Source organism: Symsagittifera roscoffensis, chromosome 1, assembly GCF_963678635.1.
Source record: "Symsagittifera roscoffensis chromosome 1, txSymRosc1.1, whole genome shotgun sequence".
In the NCBI taxonomy this organism is placed as follows: Eukaryota; Metazoa; Xenacoelomorpha; order Acoela; family Convolutidae; genus Symsagittifera; species Symsagittifera roscoffensis.
Window position 1 is genome coordinate 40178651 of NC_087062.1, and position 24759 is coordinate 40203409.

The window sequence follows — 24759 nt, forward strand, 5'->3', positions numbered from 1 at the left end:
CATATTTCGTGTTCATGATTAACCTTGTAAAACCCCTCGTTATGCCATAAAACTGATGCTTATGTGAGGTGGGAGGGAAGGATGAAAAAAGAGCTAAACTTGGTATGATTGAACAATCTGAAAATTGTGGCAACATTTGTTCTTCATACTTTATATTATCGTTACATCAACCGTTTCGCCATAACATGTAAGACAATTCTTTGTTTAAAAAATAGAAAGTTTGAAAGGTGGGGGAAAGTGAAAAAGAGCCAAACGCTTTTACTGGACGAAAAATAGGGATATTTTGAAAAGGTGGTTAAACTGTTTGTGAAGTTGATTGTGAAGTGCACATTTGCTAAAACCCTTGATCAATCTCTGCGTATGATCGCAAAAATGCTAACCATATTCTCAAAATAAGAAAAGCTAAATCAAAATTTTAAAGTAATTTTTAATAGTGTGGCACCTGCTCAATACATTAATATTTAATTTTGATATTTTCTATGCCATTTTTTTAGTTGCGATTACACATTTTAAAACCGTCCATACTCTTTCTTAGTCCTGTAAAAAAAAAGAATTAAAAATGGGGAAAAGTAAATTCTACGTGTTCAATTTCTGGGGCTTCTCAGCGGTAGCGATAGTAATTACCTCTTATTATTACATCGCTAATTTAACCCTCTACGGAATCCCGAAGTTCGCCGAGCCCTACGCTTCGTTTCTCGGTTTCGACACTGAGCTTACTTCAGATAATGACGTCACGAGTGTGAAATACGAGCCGAAGGGACCGATTGTGTTGCACGAGAACGACTATCTGTTGCTGAACACGGAGAGGTGCAAGTTTGTGCGCCACAAGAGGGCTAAAAAGGCGAGAAACCATATCATATATATTTTTGACTCTTTTCTAGCTATCTACTCCCTTCTTAAACTTTTTCTCGAAAGTGACTTTACCGATGTCAAAACACAACACCAATAGAAAGAACGGCTACTCCCATAAGTTCCTGAATAATCCACTAATCTCTTTTTTACCTAATCATACCTTCTACGGATTCTCGTATAAAAAAGTTGCAGCCTTACGTAAAGGCCTTTTTTTGTCATTTTGACCGTTTTTTGAAATTTTTGAATTTCCTCAAAAGCGACTCCCCCGAATGTAGAATTAAGGCTGCCATCGAAGAAACTAGTGGAATGTTTCTGAATAAGGTATAAAATAGTTTCGGACTTGGAAAAAGTCCATTTGTGAAAGATTGACCGTTTCTCGGAAACTTCTGCTGTTTTTTGAAAAATTACCCTGCCTTATCTGAAAAGAAGGGTTCAATCGAAAAAAAAAACAATTTTTGAATTTGAAAATTCATTTTTCTTAAATGTTCACCGTTTTTTGGAAATTTCCTTAACTTTGTCTAGAACTACCTTGCCAAATCTGAGATTAAGGGCTCAATGTTTTAGAAGAAAAATATTTTGGATTTGAGACAAATTTGTTCTTAAAGTGTGGACCATTTTTGGATAAAAAATTTGTTTTTATGGAAAACTATCCTGCCAAATCTGAGCATAAGATTAGAAAGGAAACAATGAGTAGAAGGAATCTCCTCTAATTAAGCGGCTAAAATGATACTTTTATAGTTTGGGTAAAATCTAGTCTTTGGAATTTTAAAAGTTTTCTATTTCCTCCCGCATCAGTACATTCTAGAATATAATCTTCAATACATCAACGAATCCCATTTTATAATCTTCAAAATATCAAACACGTACCTCCAGATTTAGCTGGACTACTATTTTATAGACGCCAAAAATGAATGACGTAAAATGAATGCCGTAACATCTACGACTATTTTCTAGTTTCCCTTTTTTTCTGTGATTCGATTTGCCAAAGCTTATTTCAACTTTCTTTAGGTTTTCTCAGTTCCACTAAAACTCAGTTGCAAGCTTGAACAAGTAGACAAATGTTTGCAACATTTTATACACGCAAACTGCCGTATGATTTTTTGATCATTTTTATAAAAATAATTTTAAGAAGGGGTAGGAAACTGGAAAAGATCCATAAGAATGTAAAAAGGGGTCCTTTGGAAAAATTGGCATTCAGAATTGAGGATTCTACCCTGGGCACCCTACTGAATAGCTGGTATTGCTGGTAATTTGATGTTTTTAAGACATCCATCATTTTACTTTCAGTCGCATCCCTGCTGCCGAGTCGAGATTTTCACCTAATTTGAAGCAAGATTCGAGCGGCTTGAGCAGTTTTTTCAGACGATTGCGCTCAAAATCTTGCTTCAAAATGAGCGGTTTGAGAGGTTAATAAAAAAACGCTCAAAAACGGCCCAAATCTTACACGTTAAAACTTTTATTTAGGTGGTGCTGTTTGTGATTGTGACTATGAGCAGGAACTACTACACCAGACAGCAGCTGAGACTCTCATGGGCACTCCCGGACATAGAGGACGACGTCAGATTTGAGGTATGCCAAAGTGACAGCTTCTTCTCAGTAACAGATTGTGTAACTAGATTTCGTAGTTTGACCGACAATCCACAGTGGCACAAAGGCTATAGTCACAATGAGTCGCAACATAAATTCACGATATATGATCGAAATGAGTCGCAACATAAAGTCGCAACATAAAGTCTCCAAATGTGGTCGAATTGAGTTGTTGTGATTTCTGTTTTTAACTCTCGTATTTTGACATCTAGCTCTTAATTAGATACATATTAATTTGTGTTTATTCTAAGTCCATAGGACTTCGCGGTACTTTTGTATATCTCTGTAGAAAAGAAAAATTTTATTTTAACACCTTCCACTTTTTCTTTCAATTTTAGATTAGTTAGTTTTAGTATAACAGTGTTATTTGAACACTTCTTATGATGGCGCAGACTACGGATCCGAATTTGCGGGGAATTCCCGCTTTTGGCCAAACCACACTGCAGAACCCCCCACCCATAGGAAGAATTGGACCGACCAACTCCTCCTCGCAACTATCGTCAAAGAGAACATGACATCGAAAAGTTGAAAGATCTAGTGGAGTCGGAGATTGATATCTCAAGTCTAGAAAGCGCCCAAACTTCCGAAAATGACCATCAGAGGAACGCCAGGGAGGCCAGAAACAAAGACATGATGCGAATTTACGAGAATGCAGAAGGCAAAAAAATCGCGAAGGAAAAACGACAAATCGGGGGCATGAGAAGAAACAAGGCAGACAAAATAATTATATCAGCCCTATACTTGGCCCTGGGACCCAAAGAGAAAAGAGCATTCTCACAGAAACACCCCAGGGTGAAAATTTTATTTATCACATCAAAGAATTTTTCGATTTTCTTGAATTCGATTTTGTGAAACAAGCAAACATCACATTCAAACAATACAAATTGATGAATCGAAAACAAAAGGATCAAAATACCTGTTTTGGGGAGTAATATAGGGTTGCGCACGAACGATCGAAATTGGAATGTACACAGAGCAAGATTGGGTAAGAGATGTATTCACCTTTCACATGAAAAACTGTTGAATCGGAAACATTGAATATTTTAAAAGCATTAAATGAGGCAATTATCAATAAAAATGAATTTTTAATCATTTCAAACTAACCAATATGACGACGGCCAACGACAGCAACAACGGCCAGGTGTACAAAAATTTTAAGACTGTAAAAAGAGAACCAAGTCTGAACGTAAAAAGTTGAACTCGTGTGTGAAACGTGGAAATGCAGATGACAAAGTTCAGTTAAACGTTTGCTGGACAAAGGAAACAGTATGTAAAAAATGTAAATACAAAAGACACTTTGGGACTATATATGAATTTTTTTAAAACATAATGTTTTTCACGAGTTAAAACTAGGGGAACTACAATTGGAGATTCTTCCCGTCGACAAAAAAAACGGGCATTCTTTTGCAGCTTTACCAACGATACAATAAACTTAATTGGCAAGATTAACGTCAGAAAACAAAACACCAACTTTTATTACGTCAGGACACGAGAGAAACTTCTTTGGGATTGACAATTTACCCAAACTTGGAATTGAGAACGCTCAAAAACAATGCTTTCATCCGGTAAACAACGTTTCACAGTCAGATATTTGTAAATCAAACATTTACTCAAGCACAATCCTCAACCTGTTTAAACATCTTAAAGATTTTTTTGGTTAAATAGGAAAAGCCCATCAATTAGAAATATCACACTTTTTCAATCATCCTCTAAACCAATTCAAAGCAAGGGTAGGAGAGTACCACTTCATTTACTAGACAGCGTAATTATTGAACTGATAAAAATGGAGAAAAACGGACGCATCCTGAATTTAGATAAATGTGACGAAGGTTGTTTGATAAGCCATATAGTGATCACAAGAAAACAAACGGTGCGCCAAGCATAACCCTTGACTCTAAATTTCCAAACGATCAAAAAATTTCAAAAGAAAAAACACAAATGCCGATTAATGACAAAGTTATCAATAACATCGCCTTACAGCTCAAACAACAATTCAGGCGAACTTTGCTTCAGTAGTCTTGATATGAGAGACGGCTAAAGTCACTTAAAACTATGCAATACTACGAGCAAGCAATAAAATTATGTTCTAGTGGATGGTGAAACCACTGGAACTTACCGTTTTTGACTGGATTTTACGGATTGGAAGACATGACAAACGAATATCTAGGAATAATGGTTTTGTTACCGAAAGATATTATTTTTTACTAATTGCTTTGTTGACGACTTTTTAATAGCCCCGAAAGCTTCATTGAGATCAAAAATCACCTTTTTGGAACATTTTGAACATTTTGAGATCTTTGATTGGGAAAGGCGTTTAAAAAAACTCCCTATTTCGAAAAATATTTCAGAACTAAGAACAACTTTCTGGTCAATAAACCAGTAGAGGAAACTTGTACCAAATCCAATTTATCAACCCTATGTTTGCCTCTCCGAACTTTATTATTTCAACCGATGTACCTAGCGCAAATAGTATAACTAACTTGATAGATTTCTTCCAAGGGTCAGAAAAAATGACAAACTCTTACACATTAATTGAAAAAGCGAGGCTTTCAATTTAAGTAACAGACACAATTCGTATTTGCTGTTTCAATCAGTCTTGTTCAGAGACAAATGTTCTTTTTTGGTTCTTATTCCAACCTTCTTTCATACACTACCTAATTTGAAACTAAATACATAAAACAAATTTGATTTAATTGAATTTCAGTCTTCTACTAATTCCCAAAAAATTTTAAATAATTCAGAAAAAAAAGGAATGTTTTTTCAGATATGAAAACGACAGAATAACTCAAATCCAATTGAAGTTACCTACTAAGTACGAGGGAGATTTAAAATTACCTTCATCTCGATTTGTACTTGTGGAACACGGTTCAAACAGACTTATACGTTTATGGACAATTGAGGATAAAATCTTGTTAGAAATCAAAACATAGGTTGAAAACGGAAAACTTTTGGACAAGTTTGATGCGTACTTAATGGCTTTAAATCGGGACGTATAAATCAAAGAAGGACTTCTGTTCAATAAAAAAAATTGATCGTCTCAGCAGCTCTCAAAACTCTTTTCATGAGTCTACTTCACGAAACACAATCTGGAGAATTCGAAATGATGGTGTTGGCCGAAATCATCTGGTGGCCCTTATTCTTACGGAAACTTATCATCACGGTAGAAACTGTTCGCAATGCAGAACAGCCGGTAAGAACTTTAATTTTGTTTTGGGAACGGCTAACAAACAGAAACTACCAGAACATAAAAAGCCCAATGAAGAAATTTAACCTCGGTTTTGGCAGCTCATTGTCAAAAAACTGGGTGGGCGCCTAAAAAATTTTTTGCTATCCATTGATAGAATTACAAAACTTCCTTCGAAAAAGTTGTTAATAACACTTCGACACTCACTACACTTTCTCTCTTAACTGATTACTGCAAGCTTCACGAATTTCTGATATCTTGTCAAATAGACTTTGATTGAAGTTTTATATCAAACTATTTCAAAAATTTCAGCGAGAAGAAAAAATTTAACCTAAGTTGTGTACAGCGGGAGATCATAGATCAAACGGAGTCGTAGAAATTTTGATTCGCACAGTAAAAACGAAACGCGTGGCAATGTCATTCCACGAACCTAAGGCGACCTCAAGTTTTGCGTTAGGTAAACTCATCTGGAATCTTCGGTCATAAAACATTTAAGAGATCCCAAAAAACATTTTGGAAGAACCTCGTTTCACACGCAACTCATTTAAATAAGGAAAATCGACCGTGACAAGGCAAGAGCCCAGGACTGGATTACAAACGACGATACAGAAGACGGATACTTTGAGGATTCAAAAAGGAGAACAAAGGCTATGAAAGCGACCCAAGGGAGAAAACACAACCCCGTCACATCAAGAGCCTCGCTGTCGAACCCCTTCAAACAAGGAGGGCACTAGGTTAGGAAGACACTTAATTTTAAAAAGCCAATCTTAATTCACACCACTTATTGGAAAAGTTGTAGTTGACTCTAAACATACGATAACCCTTGATAACAGACACTTTCTTCGGAAATTCGACTTTACCTTCAAAAAAAAATTTCCAGCGGCTCCAAAAAACTTAATTAGCAAAGCTAAAAACTTAGTTAATACTGATGATTTTGGCATGAAAAAAAAAGAGAAACTCTCCGTATAAGAGACTGGCTCGAGCACCTCTGGACCGTCTTTATCTCCAAAAACCATGGAATCCACCTCATCGAAGAGGCGAGAATTTGATTCAACATTTTCCTTTCTTTTACTTCCGAACCGGCGTCGATCTTAGACTCAGACCATTGGGACAACCTGTTGGATGGTTATTTGGGCACCAATTCCGGTGTCAAATCAGACTTGCAATCTTTCATCTGTGAAGTTTTTTTAGACTCATCGAGACACCAAAACAGTGACAAGCATTCTTCCACTGGCACTGTCACCACCACACTGGGCAAAAGAAAAATCCGACCTCCATCGAGAGCTCTTCTGAAAAAAAAAACGATGTAATCTTCTCCGGCCTTACCTTCAAGCTACTCAGCCCTTGGAGAAACCCTGCTCCGACTAAATTCTACGGAGAGAGGAGATTCATAAACAAAGGGCCTCCAGTGGCGATTGTGAACTTGGTAGAAGAATCGAAAGACTCCCCAATTTCAATTAAGCCCCCACCAAATTTGCAGAAAAAAACTGGACACAGCTGTTTCCAAATTGATTCTCCATCAGCGTTTTTAACCCCTTCAACCGAGAAATTCAACCCAACGCAACTCTGGTCGCCGAAAGAACTCAATGATCTTCGAAAAACCAATCATCGATGGATCCTCAAGTGGTCGTGGCTGGATCACAAACTACTGAGACCCAGATTGACGTTAAGGGACAGGACAACGAGAGACAAAAAACATGGCAGATCAACTAAACAGTCTTAATGCAGCCTGAGTAAAACAATTTTTTTTTAAATTGACTAAACAAAAACGCTGGTTTTAGATGTACTTGATACCATTGGTCTTTACTTTTGCAACTTTCTTTTAAGACTATTTTCATATACCCCACCCGTTTTTACAAAAAAGACTTAGTTACATTCAAAGTTTTATTTGGTCTAGACTTACTTATTTCCAATATCTGTAACGAACTCTATGCAGCTTGTATACTTTTATCCGTATCATCTCCGTGTAGATTTGTATATTTTCTACTGTATTTTTCAAAGTTTTTTTGTAAGTTTGTCACATTTTGTTTCAAACTTCGACGCCCGTGGGTTGAAGGGAGAATGGAATGATTTGTGTTTTTTCTCTCTTAATCTTCCTAAATAGATACTTGATAGTTTGTGTCTAATCGAGGTCCATTGGACTTTGCGGCACTTTTCCATTCCTATTTGGAAAAGACAGTTCTACCCTAATACCTTCAATATCAATTTCTCAATTTTAGATATGTTAGTCTTAGTATACTTCTTATTATGAGTTGCAACATATGGTCAAAGGAGTCGCAACATGTGGGCGAAATGAGTCGCAACATAAAGCGGCACTGAGTCGAAGCATAGAGCAGAACTGAATGAAACACCTAACCGCACCATTCATCCATTTTATCATCAAAGAAATATTTACCATACATTTGCAAACAGAGCCTTCTTAACTCCCCAGACTGGGCGGTTTTAATCAGCAAAGCACTTTTTTGTGACTCAACGCCGTGTTTTGCGTCAAAACTTTCACATAGTACCTCTATTGCAGCCGAAATTGATCAAGCTGAGGTAGACCTGAAGCTAGAGATGAAGTGAGAGCTCGGTCCCATACACTATCATTGCCATAGCATGCGATCAATTACAAGATCTGTCGGATCTCAAACTGAACGCCTTACCACTTTGCTGAGGGCCTAAAAGAAAACTTGAATGTCAGCGTAATCATAAAAAAATTATTAATGAAAGAAAAATAACCGGTTGCTGTAAAAGTAAAAAAACTTCAGTTCAGTTTTGTGCAACAAACTCGGGTTGAGACAAATTTGTAAACTCTACGTAAGCAAACAAGCAAAACAACGTGGACAAAAACAATTCACTCCAATAAAACGGCTACTTGCTGGTCGGATTTTTGAAGAATGGACGGAATTATTTTGAGTGGGGTGGTTTTTCTATCCGTTAATTTTCACTTTTTAGCTGAGCGTTCATGCAGAAGCGGAATTAGAGGGGCGGAGAAGCGGAAAATTTGACGGTATTGCGACTAAAAATTTGCGCTGAAATTTCTTTTTAGTACTCTGGGGGCGCTCGAAAAAAAAACGGTGACAAAGCCTTTGATTTTTTAAATCCGCCCTTCTTGATAAAATTGTATATCCGCGTCTGATCATCTGAAAAATAATGTAGCCAGATGCTCTAGTACTTAGGAAATGATCATTTTTTGTAAAGTTATGGGGGTTTGAAAACTGTTAAATATAACAATTTGGGATAAAAAATGCAAAATATTTTGCGTTCCTATAACAGGCGTAAGGGGTAAGCGGCCGGCAATCGACAATAATGGAAAAATTTGATCTCATAACTAGCATACGAGACGCTAAATAAATCCTTATATATTTAACATAGCTTGATAATAAAACAAAAAAAAAGCGAGAAAAAAAATTTTTGATCATGTAATAAGTTATTCAAGCAAAAGTTTTTTAATTGGCTGTAAAGTGCAATCGGAACGTTCAAATTTTGCCCTGATGTGCGGGTAGGTTTGTTCTAACTTCCGATTGTATATCTTGAGCTCAAATTCAAAAAAAACTTTCAACTTTGATCATTTTAATCAAAACTATGGTGGTTCTAATTTTGCCAATTTCTTCAATTGGGATTACAGGTAATGTATCGTTCTTTAAAGCGTATGCAGTGAACAATCCGGCTCAAAGTCATTCAAAGGCATGCTATTCGATTTAATCAATGTGGTGGTTATGCCAAAGATATGACAATAAATTTACATAGCGTTTGGGATCTGAGTTTCCAAAAATCTCTGAAATTTTTTAGTGTTTTTTTAAAATAAAATCTACGCTATAGACGTTGGAGGGAAATCAAATCAAAACGTTCACGGTTTTGCCACATTATGATCAGTTTCGCTGTTTGTGTGTTTTTTCTCCAGACAAAACTTTAGTTTTAAAATAGCTATTTTTGAAAAGAATTTTTTTGCATGTCATCTAAAAAGAACTACTGTCCCAAATTCAAAATATATTTGACATCTGATCGTTTTGTCCAAAGTTATTGGGGTTTGAAAAGATAAAAACTAGAAAATTGATAGTCATTGCTCTTCTCTGTTGACCAGTTTTTACCAAAGATATAGCAAAACATTTATATTTTGACCGGAATGGAATGTATTTAAAAAATTGGCCGGTGGATTTCGGTCCAAGGTGACGCTATTTCATTTCTACTGACGTAACTAATCTGAAATGACTGAAATGTTAAGCTCGCAACCTGCATTTAAAATTTGAAAAAACAGAAATGTTTAAACCAGATTTTTGGACGCTAAGCACACTTTTTGATTTTTTTGGAATCAAAAACACGACTGTAAGGGCTTTAAGGTAATACATCTCTAAAACTCAAAGTTGAATATTTCCTTTTCAAACTCTAAGAGGTCGAAACTATTAGTTGTGACTTTTTTTATTACCCTGCTGACGACAAAAATACCGAACTAGGAATCCTTTTTTCGAATTCTTTGCCCGTATGAGATTTGTCTTTCCTTTTGGTATTTGATCATGGCTTTTTTCATCTGCTAAAGCCCCAAAACAGCTGCTTTGACAGGAGTTTCAAAGCTATTTTCTTTTCACCTATATGGGGCAATCTTGATCACTTCAGAAATGGGATAAATTTGTTAAATTTAGAAGTTTTCAGATGCATGGGTAACTTGAATTCGCTTAAACTGAATGATAAAAGAGAAACTCTTATTCGCGTTGTACAGTGGGTTACATAGGCTAAGGAATGCCGCACAAAGTTCCCCCAACTGATGAAAAATGATTTTTGTTAGTCTGTATATGTGATGGGCGTTGGTCGGTCAGCTCTGCGGGATGACAATATGAGAGTGTGGCACAATGAGTTCGGGGAGTTGAGTCGTGAGATGGTGGACTACAGGGACATGCTACTCGTAGACTACATTGAGGACTACACAAACATCAGGTAGACGTGAAGATTTAAGTTTTCCTTGCTTTTACAATCATTCAAACAGCGCAGCGAACACGGGTCAAAGTCGACGGCTGAAGAAAACACTTTGGGAGTCGTGTTTCGTACCGTTTTAGACTAAATTACCTAGTCAAGTTGCTGTTCAAAACTCAATTTAGTCGCGTCAGAGTCAATTCAATCCGACAGAATATGCAGCCTGGTTTTCGAAAACAAAAAAGCAGTGGCCAAAATTTGCTTTGCTTTACACAACTACTTCAGTTTTAACAAAAAGCTTACACTTTGCCGGCTACTGTGCAAGTAACATAAAAAATTCCCAACAATTTCTACGCATGAAGAAACTTAGGTAATTAAAAAACTCAATATTTTTCTGTGTTGTTTAAATTATGCAAAAAGTATTGAGAACCAAAAGGAATTGAGAAGCAAAAGGATGAGATCCAATTTAATACATACTTCTGTGACAGTGGCTGCTAGGCAATCATGTTTTAGTTTGAATTTTCATGTTTAAATTTATTCTTTTGTTTGAATTCTCTCATCTTTGCTGAAAAAAATTTGAAAGTCCTTGATGAAAAAAGTGAAATTAGGATAAAAGTTATGAAATAACACACGTATTTTAAATTAAGGTAGGCTAAGGTGAAACTGATATTATCCCCAGCAAAAAATGATTACAAAAAACAATCAACCGCATTTGTCGTTGATATCAACTGCAGCTGTTGATATTTTTTGCTTGTAGCTACTTTGGGTTGAAGTATGCCGATTTGATAATGAAAAATGAAACATCAATTTATGATTCAGCGTTAAATTGGTGGCTGGTTTGCACTATGCGAAGCACCACTGCCATGATGTCGATTACATAATGGTAGTGCACGATGACGTCATGATCAGGCGGGACTGGCTTATACCCTACTTGTGGGAACTACCTTCTCACAACTTCATTGGAGGGGACTGCGCAGATGTAAGATCATACATCAATAGTTTCGACCCTTGTAGTTAAATCCTTGTAGTTCAACCCTTGTAGCTCAACACTTGTATCAATATACGGCCTCCATGATCCCTGCTCCCCAACCCAATATCAAAGTCCCTACTTCACCTAATGTTTATGTTGACTCTATAATGGCTTCTAAGAGCACAAATTCTGTGATTTAGAGTAGGAAACCAGACCGCAACCCAAACTCGAAGTTTTATGTGGGCAAACAAGAGTTCGAACACGAGGTGTACCCGTCATTCTGCTATGGGTCAGCTGTCATTATGACCCCGGATATCAGGGACAAACTTCTAGCTCAGGTATGGGACTTGTTTTCAATTAATATCAAATTGGTTTCAGGCAGTTCGGCTCTTTTCCACTTCTGCCCACTGTTGAGTTTCAGTTTCGAAAAACTAATTTTGCGTGGTCATAATGCAATGAAACTTTGCATTGTGAACAATTTGTTCTTCATACTTTACATCGTAACATCACGCATTCAGTCATTTTAGCATGCAAGACAACTGAGAAAATGGAAAATTGGGGGGGGGGGGGGGGGTAGAGCCGACAGTTTAAGTAACATTTATTGGTCTTGCAAAATCATATTACTTAAATTAAATTATAAGTTATTAATACTATTCCTATAATTTTTAAAAACCTGGATGGGTTGCATTTAGCTAATATTTAGACAGCGTTTTTTTTTCAAAAAAAAGTGAAAAATCAAATTGATAGATTCATTTTCTCTTTAAAACGTTCTCCTCGTGCAAATAAACAGAATAAAATAAACAAATCTGTTGTTTTTTGTAGACTGCGATTACGCCCTACTTCAAGCGGGACGACGTCTACTTGGGCATGTTGATGCGGGACGCCAACATCTCGCCGGTGACGATGCCGAATGTAAGACACGAGGTGAAAGACATGCGATACTGTGCAGTGAAGAATCTTCTGATGCTGCAGCCGGTGCCAATGGCTAGACAGAAGATGCTAAGAGAGGAGCACGAGAGATTCGAAGACGAGGGGAGGAAGTGTACTCCCGAAAAAGGGTCTCAGGGTGGGGAGCTGTAAAAAAAGTACAAACAACCAAAAATGGTTGCATAATTCAGTTGGCCCGTATAACTTGGGAAAATCCAGAAAAGAAAACAAGATAGGAAAACAAAATTTATAATTGAATAATAATGCGAGCAGGAAAAAATTAAGACAGGCTCATTACATTCATAATTTTATTTGTGCATATTTACTCATAATTGCTTAAAATAATAAAAGTTGTTGTTTATGAAAAAAATCTTGAAATAGAATTTCGTAACTTTGATTCCTTTTCTTGAAAAAAGCTTGGGTGATATGAAACGAAAAAAAATAGCAACGAGAAATCAAGTACATTGGGACTTTTTATACGTTTTGAGGAGTGTTTCTGAAGGATCGTTTAGGAAGGAGAACCTGGATTCGTAGCAGTCCCCAATCCTTGCAGAGTGATTTTAGAAGAGCAGATAATAGAGTCCATGGCAGAACCGATTGCACAAGTATGAAATAACATGTAAACTGACATTTCTGTACACTAATTTTGTGCCTACCAGTCATTTGCTGAACAGAGAATGGTTCCAAGTTGTGATGAAACCGACAAAAACGAAGTATTCTGTTCATTTGTACAGAAAGAAAAGAGTCCAAGAGCAAAAAAAACCAACCAAACTTTAAAATATATGTGCTCATCGGTAAAATAAGTATAAGAATTGCCAATACTAGTACGGAAAAAAAAAACAATTAAAAAATTAGCAGTTACACTCAGTACTTTCTCCTATGAATAGAATTAAGTTTTTTGAATTAACTCAACCTTAGTAAAACTTTTTTTTGTCGTTTGCATTTTGGACTCTTTTCGTACTTAAGCTAACAAAAATTTCATCAATTAGCCAAAAAAAATTTTATGCGGGTTTTTGCTCTCAGACTTTTTTGCTCTAGCACTGTTCTGCTTAGAGCTCCAGTGCCACAAAAAAGACCAAAATTTTTCGAGCGAAAGCAAACCTGAGATGGGTCGAACGATTTTTGGAAATTTTTTGTTTCTTGATAAAGTGAGACAATGAAACTTACCCGTTTTTGGTCGAGAAACTTATTTATAAAGGGTCGAACACATGTAAAAAGTTCGGTTGAGACAGTTGAAAAAAGTTAAAACATCTCAATTTCTCTTGGACGAAAAAGTCTAAACATATCTGAATCGGGTAAAAAAAAGTCGACAACTTGTTCGTTGAGTCGACAAAATCAAACCATACCAGAATTTGGTCGAGAAAGTCGAAGTGTACCAAAATTTGTTCAAGACGGTTGAAAACATACCGATTCTCGGTCAAAAAAGCCGAAACATAAATTGAGCACTTTAACTCGGCTACGAGCTAATATTAAGTTCATATCGGCACAATACGAGAGTTACACACGGTTGGGATCAGTTATTTTTCATATTTAAAAATTGACTTGACATGCTGAATTCGAATCGCTCTACTTAATTACTAGCTTTTTTGTCTTAGACAGTTTTGCTTGGCCAATCATTTTTAATTGGCTGAAGTGTTATTGCAATCTTCTTCTAAATATACTTTGACTTTTTAATGTTCATTAAAACATGAACGGCAACATCTCGCGCAACTGAACTCGGAAATATTGGAATGAGGTTAGCGGTCGGTCGGATGAGTTCAATCAAACTTTTTTTGAGGGCGTTTAATTTTTTGTGTAGTTCAACCTAAAGATGCGGGCGAGACAATTTTCAGACAAAACTAGTTAAAAGTCATTTAAAAAACATAATCTCGATTAGAAGTTGTGCAAAGTTTGGCCGTAAATCAGAAAAGAATGACCGGTCAGGCGCAGAATGGTCTAAAACCAAAAACAGTCCAATAGCAGAAAAACCAGGAAAACAATAAAAATACGGATTCGTCGATAAACTAAGTATTATGATCGACTATACTATAAATGAAATGATTAAATTCTTTAAAAAATAGTAATTTCACTCTGTACTTTTTCCTTTTAATAGAACTCATTTTGTTTAAATAACTCAATTTTATAATAACTTTTTTATTTGTAATTTTGACGCTCCTCGTACTTGATTTTGTCAATTAGCAAACAAAAACTTTTTTGCGTGCTTCCACTCTCATATTTTTTCTGCTCTAGGACCATTCTACTTTTTGCTCCAAAGTCACATAAAGGATAAAACAATTCTACAAAATTAACAAATCGCAGATGGGTCAAATGAATTTTGGAATTTTCTTTTCTGTTCAGAAATGTGAGACAGTCGGAACACCCTCTTTTGGACGAATAATTCACAAAAATTTTATGCGGATTCAATAAATTTTTCTAAATGTCGGCTGAGACAGTTGAGAAAGTAAAAACCTTTCAATTTTTGGACAAAAAATTCAAAATATCTGGACAAGGTCGAACAAAGTCCAAACTTTTTTTATTGAGTTCAGAAAGTGGAAGCATGCCAAAATTTAGTCAGGAAAGTTCAAACGTACTATATGTTGGTCGGGAAAATTGAAACATACCAAATTTGTCCGAGACATTCGATTATACCAATTCTTGATTCAAAAAATCGAAAACAAAATTTGAGCGCTTCAACTTGGCTACAAACTAATTTAAAGTTTATACTGGCACTTTCCAACCATTAAATTACGGTTAAAATCACTGATAGGTCAAGTTTAATGGTTGATGTAGTATGCTAAATTCGAACATTCGCCGAATCGCGCCACTTCTTTTCAAGCTATTAACTAAGACCGTTTCGACTGGCTGACCATGCTTAGTTAACAATGTTAGTCCAATCTTTTTTTAGCTAAAATTTGACTTTTTCCCAATTCAATCATACTTGAACGGCATCATCTCGTGCATCCATCTAAACTGGGAGCAACTGAGCAATCTTAACGGTTGAGTTCAATCGAAATTGTTATTTGAGGAAGGTTAAATTTTTGAGGAATTCAATTTAACGATGCGGTTGAGAGGGTGATACGCTGATATTCAGCCAGACTAAAAAACGATCGCGTACGACTGTGATCATTTTCTCTGGTGGTCGTCAGGAGATGGTGATCCCCTACTTTTTCCATAGAAGAAAGCAAAAAAAGCTTGCGGCTTGCTGCCAAGCGAAACGTGATTTGGGGTTAACGCTTCTAACTCACTTGTATCGTCCCTAACCGGATTGATTGACCAAGATTTCAGAGCTTGCTCAATTAGACACAAAATTGTCCCTAGCACTATTTCGGTAGCACGACTACTGCCAGGATCTCGTAGAGGACACGCATTACACTTAATGGCATGCACCAGTTCGATTTAATTTCAGACTGTTGGTAGATGCAAGTCATTTGTGCGTGAAAACGGCTTAAGTCTATCGTGATGCGAAGCAAAGTCCGCTCAATGCCCATCAAATTTCAATCTGCGAATAGAAGTCCGCTCAATGCCCATCAAATTTTATTTTGCGAATGGAAGTCCGCTCAATGCCCATCAAATTTGAATTTGCGAATGGAAGTCCGCTCAATGCCCATCATCGTTTAATTTGCGCCAAGTGATGATGTCAGGTCTACTGCTGAGACAAGCGAAGAGAATCTTTTGTCGGTGCTCCTACGTGTCGGGATCTAAAACTTTCCGAAGTATTCTCCACTTGTGATTGAAAAAAGGAATTGCTTTTAGCTGAGCCATTTGATCGTTAGATTGAAAATCATCGGTGTAACGATCTTTTGCTTTCCGTTTAGGACGTATTACGCAGTGGTATAAAGTAAACCTCAGTGTTTAAAGTAATCCTATTTTAGTAAATTATAATTTTATAACGGAACGCATGAATTCCAATCCTTGATGCAAACGCTAATATGCACATTACCAATTAACAATCTAGCTAGTGGCAGATGGGTGTCAAACAAAACTGCATTTGTGACATTGCAAATGGTTGAAGGAAAGTTATCCGCCGTATCAATAATTAGGGAGACCGTAAGAATTGTCCTAAAGCTTAAACCGCATTGCCAGATCTTTCGAAAAAATTTTAGGGGGTTTAAATTCCAACTTGCTACACTGAAATAGTTTACTTGATGGCCTTAATTTGAATTTACTTTGATACCATTCAAATAGATTTTTCCTAATTAAACTCATGCTCACATGTCATGACTGAAGCATCATCGGCAGCAAAAGTAGAAGGCAACTCCACCCAATTGTCGACCTCGCAAGACGAACCCTTTAAGTAAATTTTAATAGTGTTAGCTTGGTCGGATTAATCAAAGAGTGTTCGGACTAGCATCCCAGCTGCTTTTCTAGGGGGTTCCCGAAGAGTTTTTCGCATATGGGTATCAGCTGGTTCATTGCGCTCACAAGGTGATGCCATTTGTCAGTGATGGCTGACTCGAGGATTTCGTTGACGCGGCTACCGACAAAAATAGGCAGCTGATCATTGGAATTGTGTCACCAACTCTAAGACAGTGGATTAATTCGCTCATATAAAGAATTGATGATCACAAGAGATTCGAGGACGAGGGGAGGAAGTGTACTCCTGAAAAAGGGTCACAGGGTGGGGAGCTGTGAAAAAAGTACAAACAACCAAAAATGGTTGCATAATTCAGTTGGCCCGTATAACTTGGGAAAATCCAGAAAAGAAAACAAGATAGGAAAACAAAATTTATAATTGAATAATAATGCGAGCAGGAAAAAATTAAGACAGGCTCATTACATTCATAATTTTATTTGTGCATATTTACTCATAATTGCTTAAAATAATAAAAGTTGTTGTTTATGAAAAAAATCTTGAAATAGAATTTCGTAACTTTGATTCCTTTTCTTGAAAAAAGCTTGGGTGATATGAAACGAAAAAAAATAGCAACGAGAAATCAAGTACATTGGGACTTTTTATACGTTTTGAGGAGTGTTTCTGAAGGATCGTTTAGGAAGGAGAACCTGGATTCGTAGCAGTCCCCAATCCTTGCAGAGTGATTTTAGAAGAGCAGATAATAGAGTCCATGGCAGAACCGATTGCACAAGTATGAAATAACATGTAAACTGACATTTCTGTACACTAATTTTGTGCCTACCAGTCATTTGCTGAACAGAGAATGGTTCCAAGTTGTGATGAAACCGACAAAAACGAAGTATTCTGTTCATTTGTACAGAAAGAAAAGAGTCCAAGAGCAAAAAAAACCAACCAAACTTTAAAATATATGTGCTCATCGGTAAAATAAGTATAAGAATTGCCAATACTAGTACGGAAAAAAAAACAATTAAAAAATTAGCAGTTACACTCAGTACTTTCTCCTATGAATAGAATTAAGTTTTTTGAATTAACTCAACCTTAGTAAAACTTTTTTTTGTCGTTTGCATTTTGGACTCTTTTCGTACTTAAGCTAACAAAAATTTCATCAATTAGCCAAAAAAAATTTTATGCGGGTTTTTGCTCTCAGACTTTTTTGCTCTAGCACTGTTCTGCTTAGAGCTCCAGTGCCACAAAAAAGACCAAAATTTTTCGAGCGAAAGCAAACCTGAGATGGGTCGAACGATTTTTGGAAATTTTTTGTTTCTTGATAAAGTGAGACAATGAAACTTACCCGTTTTTGGTCGAGAAACTTATTTATAAAGGGTCGAACACATGTAAAAAGTTCGGTTGAGACAGTTGAAAAAAGTTAAAACATCTCAATTTCTCTTGGACGAAAAAGTCTAAACATATCTGAATCGGGTAAAAAAAAGTCGACAACTTGTTCGTTGAGTCGACAAAATCAAACCATACCAGAATTTGGTCGAGAAAGTCGAAGTGTACCAAAATTTGTTCAAGACGGTTGAAAACATACCGATTCTCGGTCAAAAAAGCCGAAACATAAATTGAGCACTTTAACTCGGCTACGAGCTAATATTAAGTTCATATCGGCACAATACGAGAGTTACACTCGGTTGGGATCAGTTATTTTTCATATTTAAAAGTTGACTTGACATGCTGAATTCGAATCGCTCTACTTAATTACTAGCTTTTTTGTCTTAGACAGTTTTGCTTGGCCAATCATTTTTAATTGGCTGAAGTGTTATTGCAATCTTCTTCTAAATATACTTTGACTTTTTAATGTTCATTAAAACATGAACGGCAACATTTCGCGCAACTGAACTCGGAAATATTGGAATGAGGTTAGCGGTCGGTCGGATGAGTTCAATCAAACTTTTTTTGAGGGCGTTTAATTTTTTGTGTAGTTCAACCTAAAGATGCGGGCGAGACAATTTTCAGACAAAACTAGTTAAAAGTCATTTAAAAAACATAATCTCGATTAGAAGTTGTGCAAAGTTTGGCCGTAAATTAGAAAAGAATGACCGGTCAGGCGCAGAATGGTCTAAAACCAAAAACAGTCCAATAGCAGAAAAACCAGGAAAACAATAAAAATACGGATTCGTCGATAAACTAAGTATTATGATCGACTATACTATAAATGAAATGATTAAATTCTTTAAAAAATAGTAATTTCACTCTGTACTTTTTCCTTTTAATAGAACTCATTTTGTTTAAATAACTCAATTTTATAATAACTTTTTTATTTGTAATTTTGACGCTCCTTGTACTTGATTTTGTCAATTAGCAAACAAAAACTTTTTTGCGTGCTTCCACTCTCATATTTTTTCTGCTCTAGGACCATTCTACTTTTTGCTCCAAAGTCACATAAAGGATAAAACAATTCTACAAAATTAAACAAATCGCAGATGGGTCAAATGAATTTTGGAATTTTCTTTTCTGTTCAGAAATGTGAGACAGTCGGAACACCCTCTTTTGGACGAATAATTCACAAAAATTTAAGCGGATTCAATAAATTTTTCTAAATGTCGGCTGAGACAGTTGAGAAAGTAAAAACCTTTCAATTTTTGGACAAAAAATTCAAAATATCTGGACAAGGTCGAACAAAGTCCAAACTTTTTTTATTGAGTTCAGAAAGTGGAAGCATGCCAAAATTTAGTCAGGAAAGTTCAAACGTACTATATGTTGGTCGGGAAAATTGAAACATACCAAATTTGTCCGAGACATTCGATTATACCAATTCTTGATTCAAAAAATCGAAAACAAAATTTGAGCGCTTCAACTTGGCTACAAACTAATTTAAAGTTTATACTGGCACTTTCCAACCATTAAATTACGGTTAAAATCACTGATAGGTCAAGTTTAATGGTTGATGTAGTATGCTAAATTCGAACATTCGCCGAATCGCGCCACTTCTTTTCAAGCTATTAACTAAGACCGTTTCGACTGGCTGACCATGTTTAGTTAACAATGTTAGTCCAATCTTTTTTTAGCTAAAATTTGACTTTTTCCCAATTCAATCATACTTGAACGGCATCATCTCGTGCATCCATCTAAACTGGGAGCAACTGAGCAATCTTAACGGTTGAGTTCAATCGAAATTGTTATTTGAGGAAGGTTAAATTTTTGAGGAATTCAATTTAACGATGCGGTTGAGAGGGTGATACGCTGATATTCAGCCAGACTAAAAAACGATCGCGTACGACTGTGATCATTTTCTCTGGTGGTCGTCAGGAGATGGTGATCCCCTACTTTTTCCATAGAAGAAAGCAAAAAAAGCTTGCGGCTTGCTGCCAAGCGAAACGTGATTTGGGGTTAACGCTTCTAACTCACTTGTATCGTCCCTAACCGGATTGATTGACCAAGATTTCAGAGCTTGCTCAATTAGACACAAAATTGTCCCTAGCACTATTTCGGTAGCACGACTACTGCCAGGATCTCGTAGAGGACACGCATTACACTTAATGGCATGCACCAGTTCGATTTAATTTCAGACTGTTGGTAGATGCAAGTCATTTGTGCGTGAAAACGGCTTAAGTCTATCGTGATGCGAAGCAAAGTCCGCTCAATGCCCATCAAATTTCAATCTGCGAATAGAAGTCCGCTCAATGCCCATCAAATTTTATTTTGCGAATGGAAGTCCGCTCAATGCCCATCAAATTTGAATTTGCGAATGGAAGTCCGCTCAATGCCCATCATCGTTTAATTTGCGCCAAGTGATGATGTCAGGTCTACTGCTGAGACAAGCGAAGAGAATCTTTTGTCGGTGCTCCTACGTGTCGGGATCTAAAACTTTCCGAAGTATTCTCCACTTGTGATTGAAAAAAGGAATTGCTTTTAGCTGAGCCATTTGATCGTTAGATTGAAAATCATCGGTGTAACGATCTTTTGCTTTCCGTTTAGGACGTATTACGCAGTGGTATAAAGTAAACCTCAGTGTTTAAAGTAATCCTATTTTAGTAAATTATAATTTTATAACGGAACGCATGAATTCCAATCCTTGATGCAAACGCTAATATGCACATTACCAATTAACAATCTAGCTAGTGGCAGATGGGTGTCAAACAAAACTGCATTTGTGACATTGCAAATGGTTGAAGGAAAGTTATCCGCCGTATCAATAATTAGGGAGACCGTAAGAATTGTCCTAAAGCTTAAACCGCATTGCCAGATCTTTCGAAAAAATTTTAGGGGGTTTAAATTCCAACTTGCTACACTGAAATAGTTTACTTGATGGCCTTAATTTGAATTTACTTTGATACCATTCAAATAGATTTTTCCTAATTAAACTCATGCTCACATGTCATGACTGAAGCATCATCGGCAGCAAAAGTAGAAGGCAACTCCACCCAATTGTCGACCTCGCAAGACGAACCCTTTAAGTAAATTTTAATAGTGTTAGCTTGGTCGGATTAATCAAAGAGTGTTCGGACTAGCATCCCAGCTGCTTTTCTAGGGGGTTCCCGAAGAGTTTTTCGCATATGGGTATCAGCTGGTTCATTGCGCTCACAAGGTGATGCCATTTGTCAGTGATGGCTGACTCGAGGATTTCGTTGACGCGGCTACCGACAAAAATAGGCAGCTGATCATTGGAATTGTGTCACCAACTCTAAGACAGTGGATTAATTCGCTCATATAAAGAATTGATGATCAGTACAATTCACAGGTTTTTTGAACTAAGATGAGGAAACTCGCATTTAAACAAGATTAAAAGTTTTTGTATTTTCTCTACCGAATTAATTTTCTCACTTCTGACCACTGATTTTCAAAAAGTTGTAAAGAAAAAAGAAGGCCTCTAACATCGTGTTAGGCTAGTAATCCATCCTTGTCACACGCAGAAGAAATATTGCATTATTTCGAAACAATTTTTTGGAATAACTAGGGGTAATCTACACCTTTGCTAACAACCTAAGTGTCTATCTAAAAATCCAATTTTAGCCTCGGGATGATAGATTACTTATTGGGACCGTAAGGTTTTAACAGTTGAAATTGATTATTGTTTGGAATTTCAAATTTATATCATTAGCATATCTTGCAAATGTAGTCAAGTTGAAATAGCAGGAAATTTTCATTGAGGAGGTAGATCCCTTGGAAGCAATCTAGAGTGCTTGCTAAATCTTTGAACTAGTTCAAGTAATCATCACATAAAGTTTCCTTTACAACTGATACGGGCCTCAGGATATGCAGGCATACTGTAACCAGCAATTTTTTACCGAGCAAACTTAGCAGATGTTGGCAAGTCACCGGCGCCGAATAGTTGCTGATTGTAGATGTTATCGATGTTCGAAAGTTTTATAACATTTTTTTTGATACCAAAGTTTCTTCCAACCAATTAGAAACGACAATTCAACCGCAAAATTACCGCAAGAAAAAATGATTTAGCGAACGGTTTGTGGTGGACCACTAATGACCTACATATTGGAAAGCGAACTGCCCACGTGATTTTTAGTCATCTTCCAAAAAGAACAACATTTTTTTAGACGTGCTGGTAATCTTGTCCTATAATTACTATTAAATCCTCATGTTTGTTAAGAATAGCTTTAAAAAAACAACTACAATGGTTGAATTGCTCCAACTTCTTATAAATTTAACAAACACTTGTCTAAATTGAAGCTTTTAAGAGGTGAAGAAGAGACACACAAATGAATGTTTGTATTATCATAAAGAAGCAAAGTTTTGGCACTATAGTTATCCAAAGATGCAACAGTCCTGCGAGAAACATTAAATCCCTTACAGGATTCTTGTTCACATCAAACACTAACGACGGTTTGTGCTTAGGTAATGTTTCTTCAGTCTCGCTTATTTACTTCTTTCAGACAAATGTTGATTGTTTCTTGAAGTTTCCATTGGCGGAAATTTTCTTTGCACTTCATGGAGCAACCCTCAAAGTGAGTTTACAATCTGATGCTTTGGCAATTTAGCAAGCGGATTTTGCGGTAATTATGATGCTGATTGGACTGAGTTAAGAGAAATTATATTTTTGCTAATTCCGGATTTGAGATGTTTAAGGTGGATAGAAAAGAGATACAGGTATGACTAACAGCTTTCTATAAACGTCTAGCGTTTAAGTTCAGACTTTATTCTTCGTTTTTCTAAGCCACGCTGTCTGTCACGCACTTTTGAGGCAGTGTGGAGTTCTCAAGACGCGTGATAAAAAAGTTAGCTCCTACCATTGACATCATACGCCTTAAGAACGATCATTTATTTTTTAATTTTACGTTTAAAAACTATTATTATTAGGAACTAAGTAAGTTGGTTGAACTTCAAAAACTTACTACGAAAAAAATTTTGGCATAAAATTTGTATCTTGAAATAATCAAAATCTTAATACTCGACCACACTCAACAGAGTAGCGAATCAGCAAATGAATCAGCGGTTGAGTGAATCAAACGGCTATAGTTTCCAATATTTCCAAAGTGTGTGTGGGGGAAAATTGATTTAACGCCAACAACAAACGCGGTAGACACCTGAGGCAGAAAAATAACTCCAGTTATCTTGCCAAATAGTAGTATTTGGCTAAAAAGACTGGATTGAAGTCGTTTCATTTTTAGCACGAGAAGTAACACAAAACTAGCATCAAATAATTTGACTTAAGCACAAATCACTTGAAAATATTTTGGATCTGTTCGGGTCCTTTTGATTTTTGGTCCCCAGTCAAAATCGCTAAAAAGCAAAAATTTAAATCACACATGAAGTGTATATTGGCAAATTTTAACCCATAAATTATGGTTAGAATCAACTATAGTACATGTATGAAAGTTGCCGCAAGGTGGATCCGATGTGATCCATGCAGATTTTTTAACTGCAAACTGGTTCTGATCTTTTTCAGTGCTTCAGGATTTTCAGTAATGTCGATAACAGTCCTGCACCAAAGGTTCTCCGTTAATGCTGAATTATCAGGCGATTTTATGTTCAAAAACAAATGTAACCTTGTAACAATCAATGATATGACATTTTTTTGTTCGAAGACAAAAATATTAGAATATATCGTCTAGTCTAAATAATTGATTAAATTGTTTTCAATTTGTAACTATTACATTGGAATTGTAATCTGTTTTTTCTCTATTTAATACCAAGGAAAGGTTTTTCTCTCTCCATATAATCGCAATATAATCTGTTGTGTTTTCTCCGAATAATCCCAATAAAATTTATTGTTTGTGGGATATAATGACAATTTACACTACTTTTCGTCATATAATCGCTAACAAAACATGACTAATTCTAAGAATGATTTTCTGCCTTAAAACCCAAAATCAAATCATTGCTTTTGTAAAATTTGATTACTAGTGCGTTGCAACTTTTTACCTGGTTAATTTCATTTTCTTAGTCGTGATTTTCAGTGTATTAGCGCCTTGTGCTTTCCCTCTCCAATATTTGCCTTCGATTGCTTTGGAACTACAAATCATTAGGGCTTCCTAAGAGTTTCTAGAACGAGCTGAACTTTTTCCTGACATTTTTTATTTAATTCTTGACCGCAGGCCTCCAATTATGTTGTTCTTGTTTTTAGATCGAAATGCATGTTAATGCTTCATTTTTATTACCTTAGATTTATCAAACTTAGTATCATCTGGAATCTATAAAAACATATATTCAGCAAAAAATGAAATTTTTGACGATTTGTAGTTTATTCAGCGCAATAGTGGTTTTGGGGGGCATGAATTAGTGGATGTTCCCTCTCCTCTCAAGAGTTTTTAGAAAAAATATTAGGGTCGGGCAGCCAAAATGGATGTTTTGAGATAGTACCATAGGGGGACCCTCTGCCGACACAAAGAATCCCCTCTGTGGTTATATTTTAAGACATTATTTATGAATGTACGGTCCTAATTTTTTAAGGCGCTTCGCTTGTCCATGTTTACTAAAATTAGGGGCAAGTGCACGACAAAAAACGCAATTTCAGAAATTTTTTTGATGGTTCTTGGTTAAATCGTGCTCGCAATGATCCATGTTGGTGACCCTTGTTTTTAGGTTAAAATTTTCAGAAAAAAAAATTTTGCTCGGAAG

General features: G+C 36.2%; 3 protein-coding genes across 3 annotated transcripts in view; all 3 read left to right on the plus strand.

Moving 5' to 3' along the window:
* LOC134844256 (DNA polymerase delta catalytic subunit-like) overlaps positions 1–24759 on the plus strand; it is a 471945-nt gene that overhangs the window by 248373 nt on the left and 198813 nt on the right. The window lies entirely within an intron of this gene.
* LOC134844317 (large ribosomal subunit protein eL32-like) overlaps positions 1–24759 on the plus strand; it is a 386626-nt gene that overhangs the window by 248369 nt on the left and 113498 nt on the right. The gene's annotated exons all lie outside the window — the stretch shown is intronic.
* Positions 491–12752, plus strand: LOC134856728 (beta-1,3-galactosyltransferase 5-like). Its single transcript, XM_063872999.1, has 6 exons — positions 491–841; positions 2317–2421; positions 10389–10537; positions 11333–11492; positions 11684–11821; positions 12306–12752. Exons 1-6 carry the CDS (start codon positions 560–562, stop codon positions 12561–12563), a joined length of 1092 nt encoding a protein of 363 aa, XP_063729069.1. The 5' UTR covers positions 491–559; the 3' UTR covers positions 12564–12752.

Coding starts and splice junctions, on each gene's coding strand:
- LOC134856728 (XM_063872999.1), top strand. CDS start 560: ATGGGGAAAAGTAAATTCTACGTGTTCAATTTCTGGGGCTTCTCAGCG. Junction 842..2,316: donor GCCACAAGAGGGCTAAAAAG/GCGAGAAACCAT, acceptor ACTTTTATTTAG/GTGGTGCTGTTTGTGATTGT. Junction 10,538..11,332: donor GAGGACTACACAAACATCAG/GTAGACGTGAAG, acceptor TTTATGATTCAG/CGTTAAATTGGTGGCTGGTT.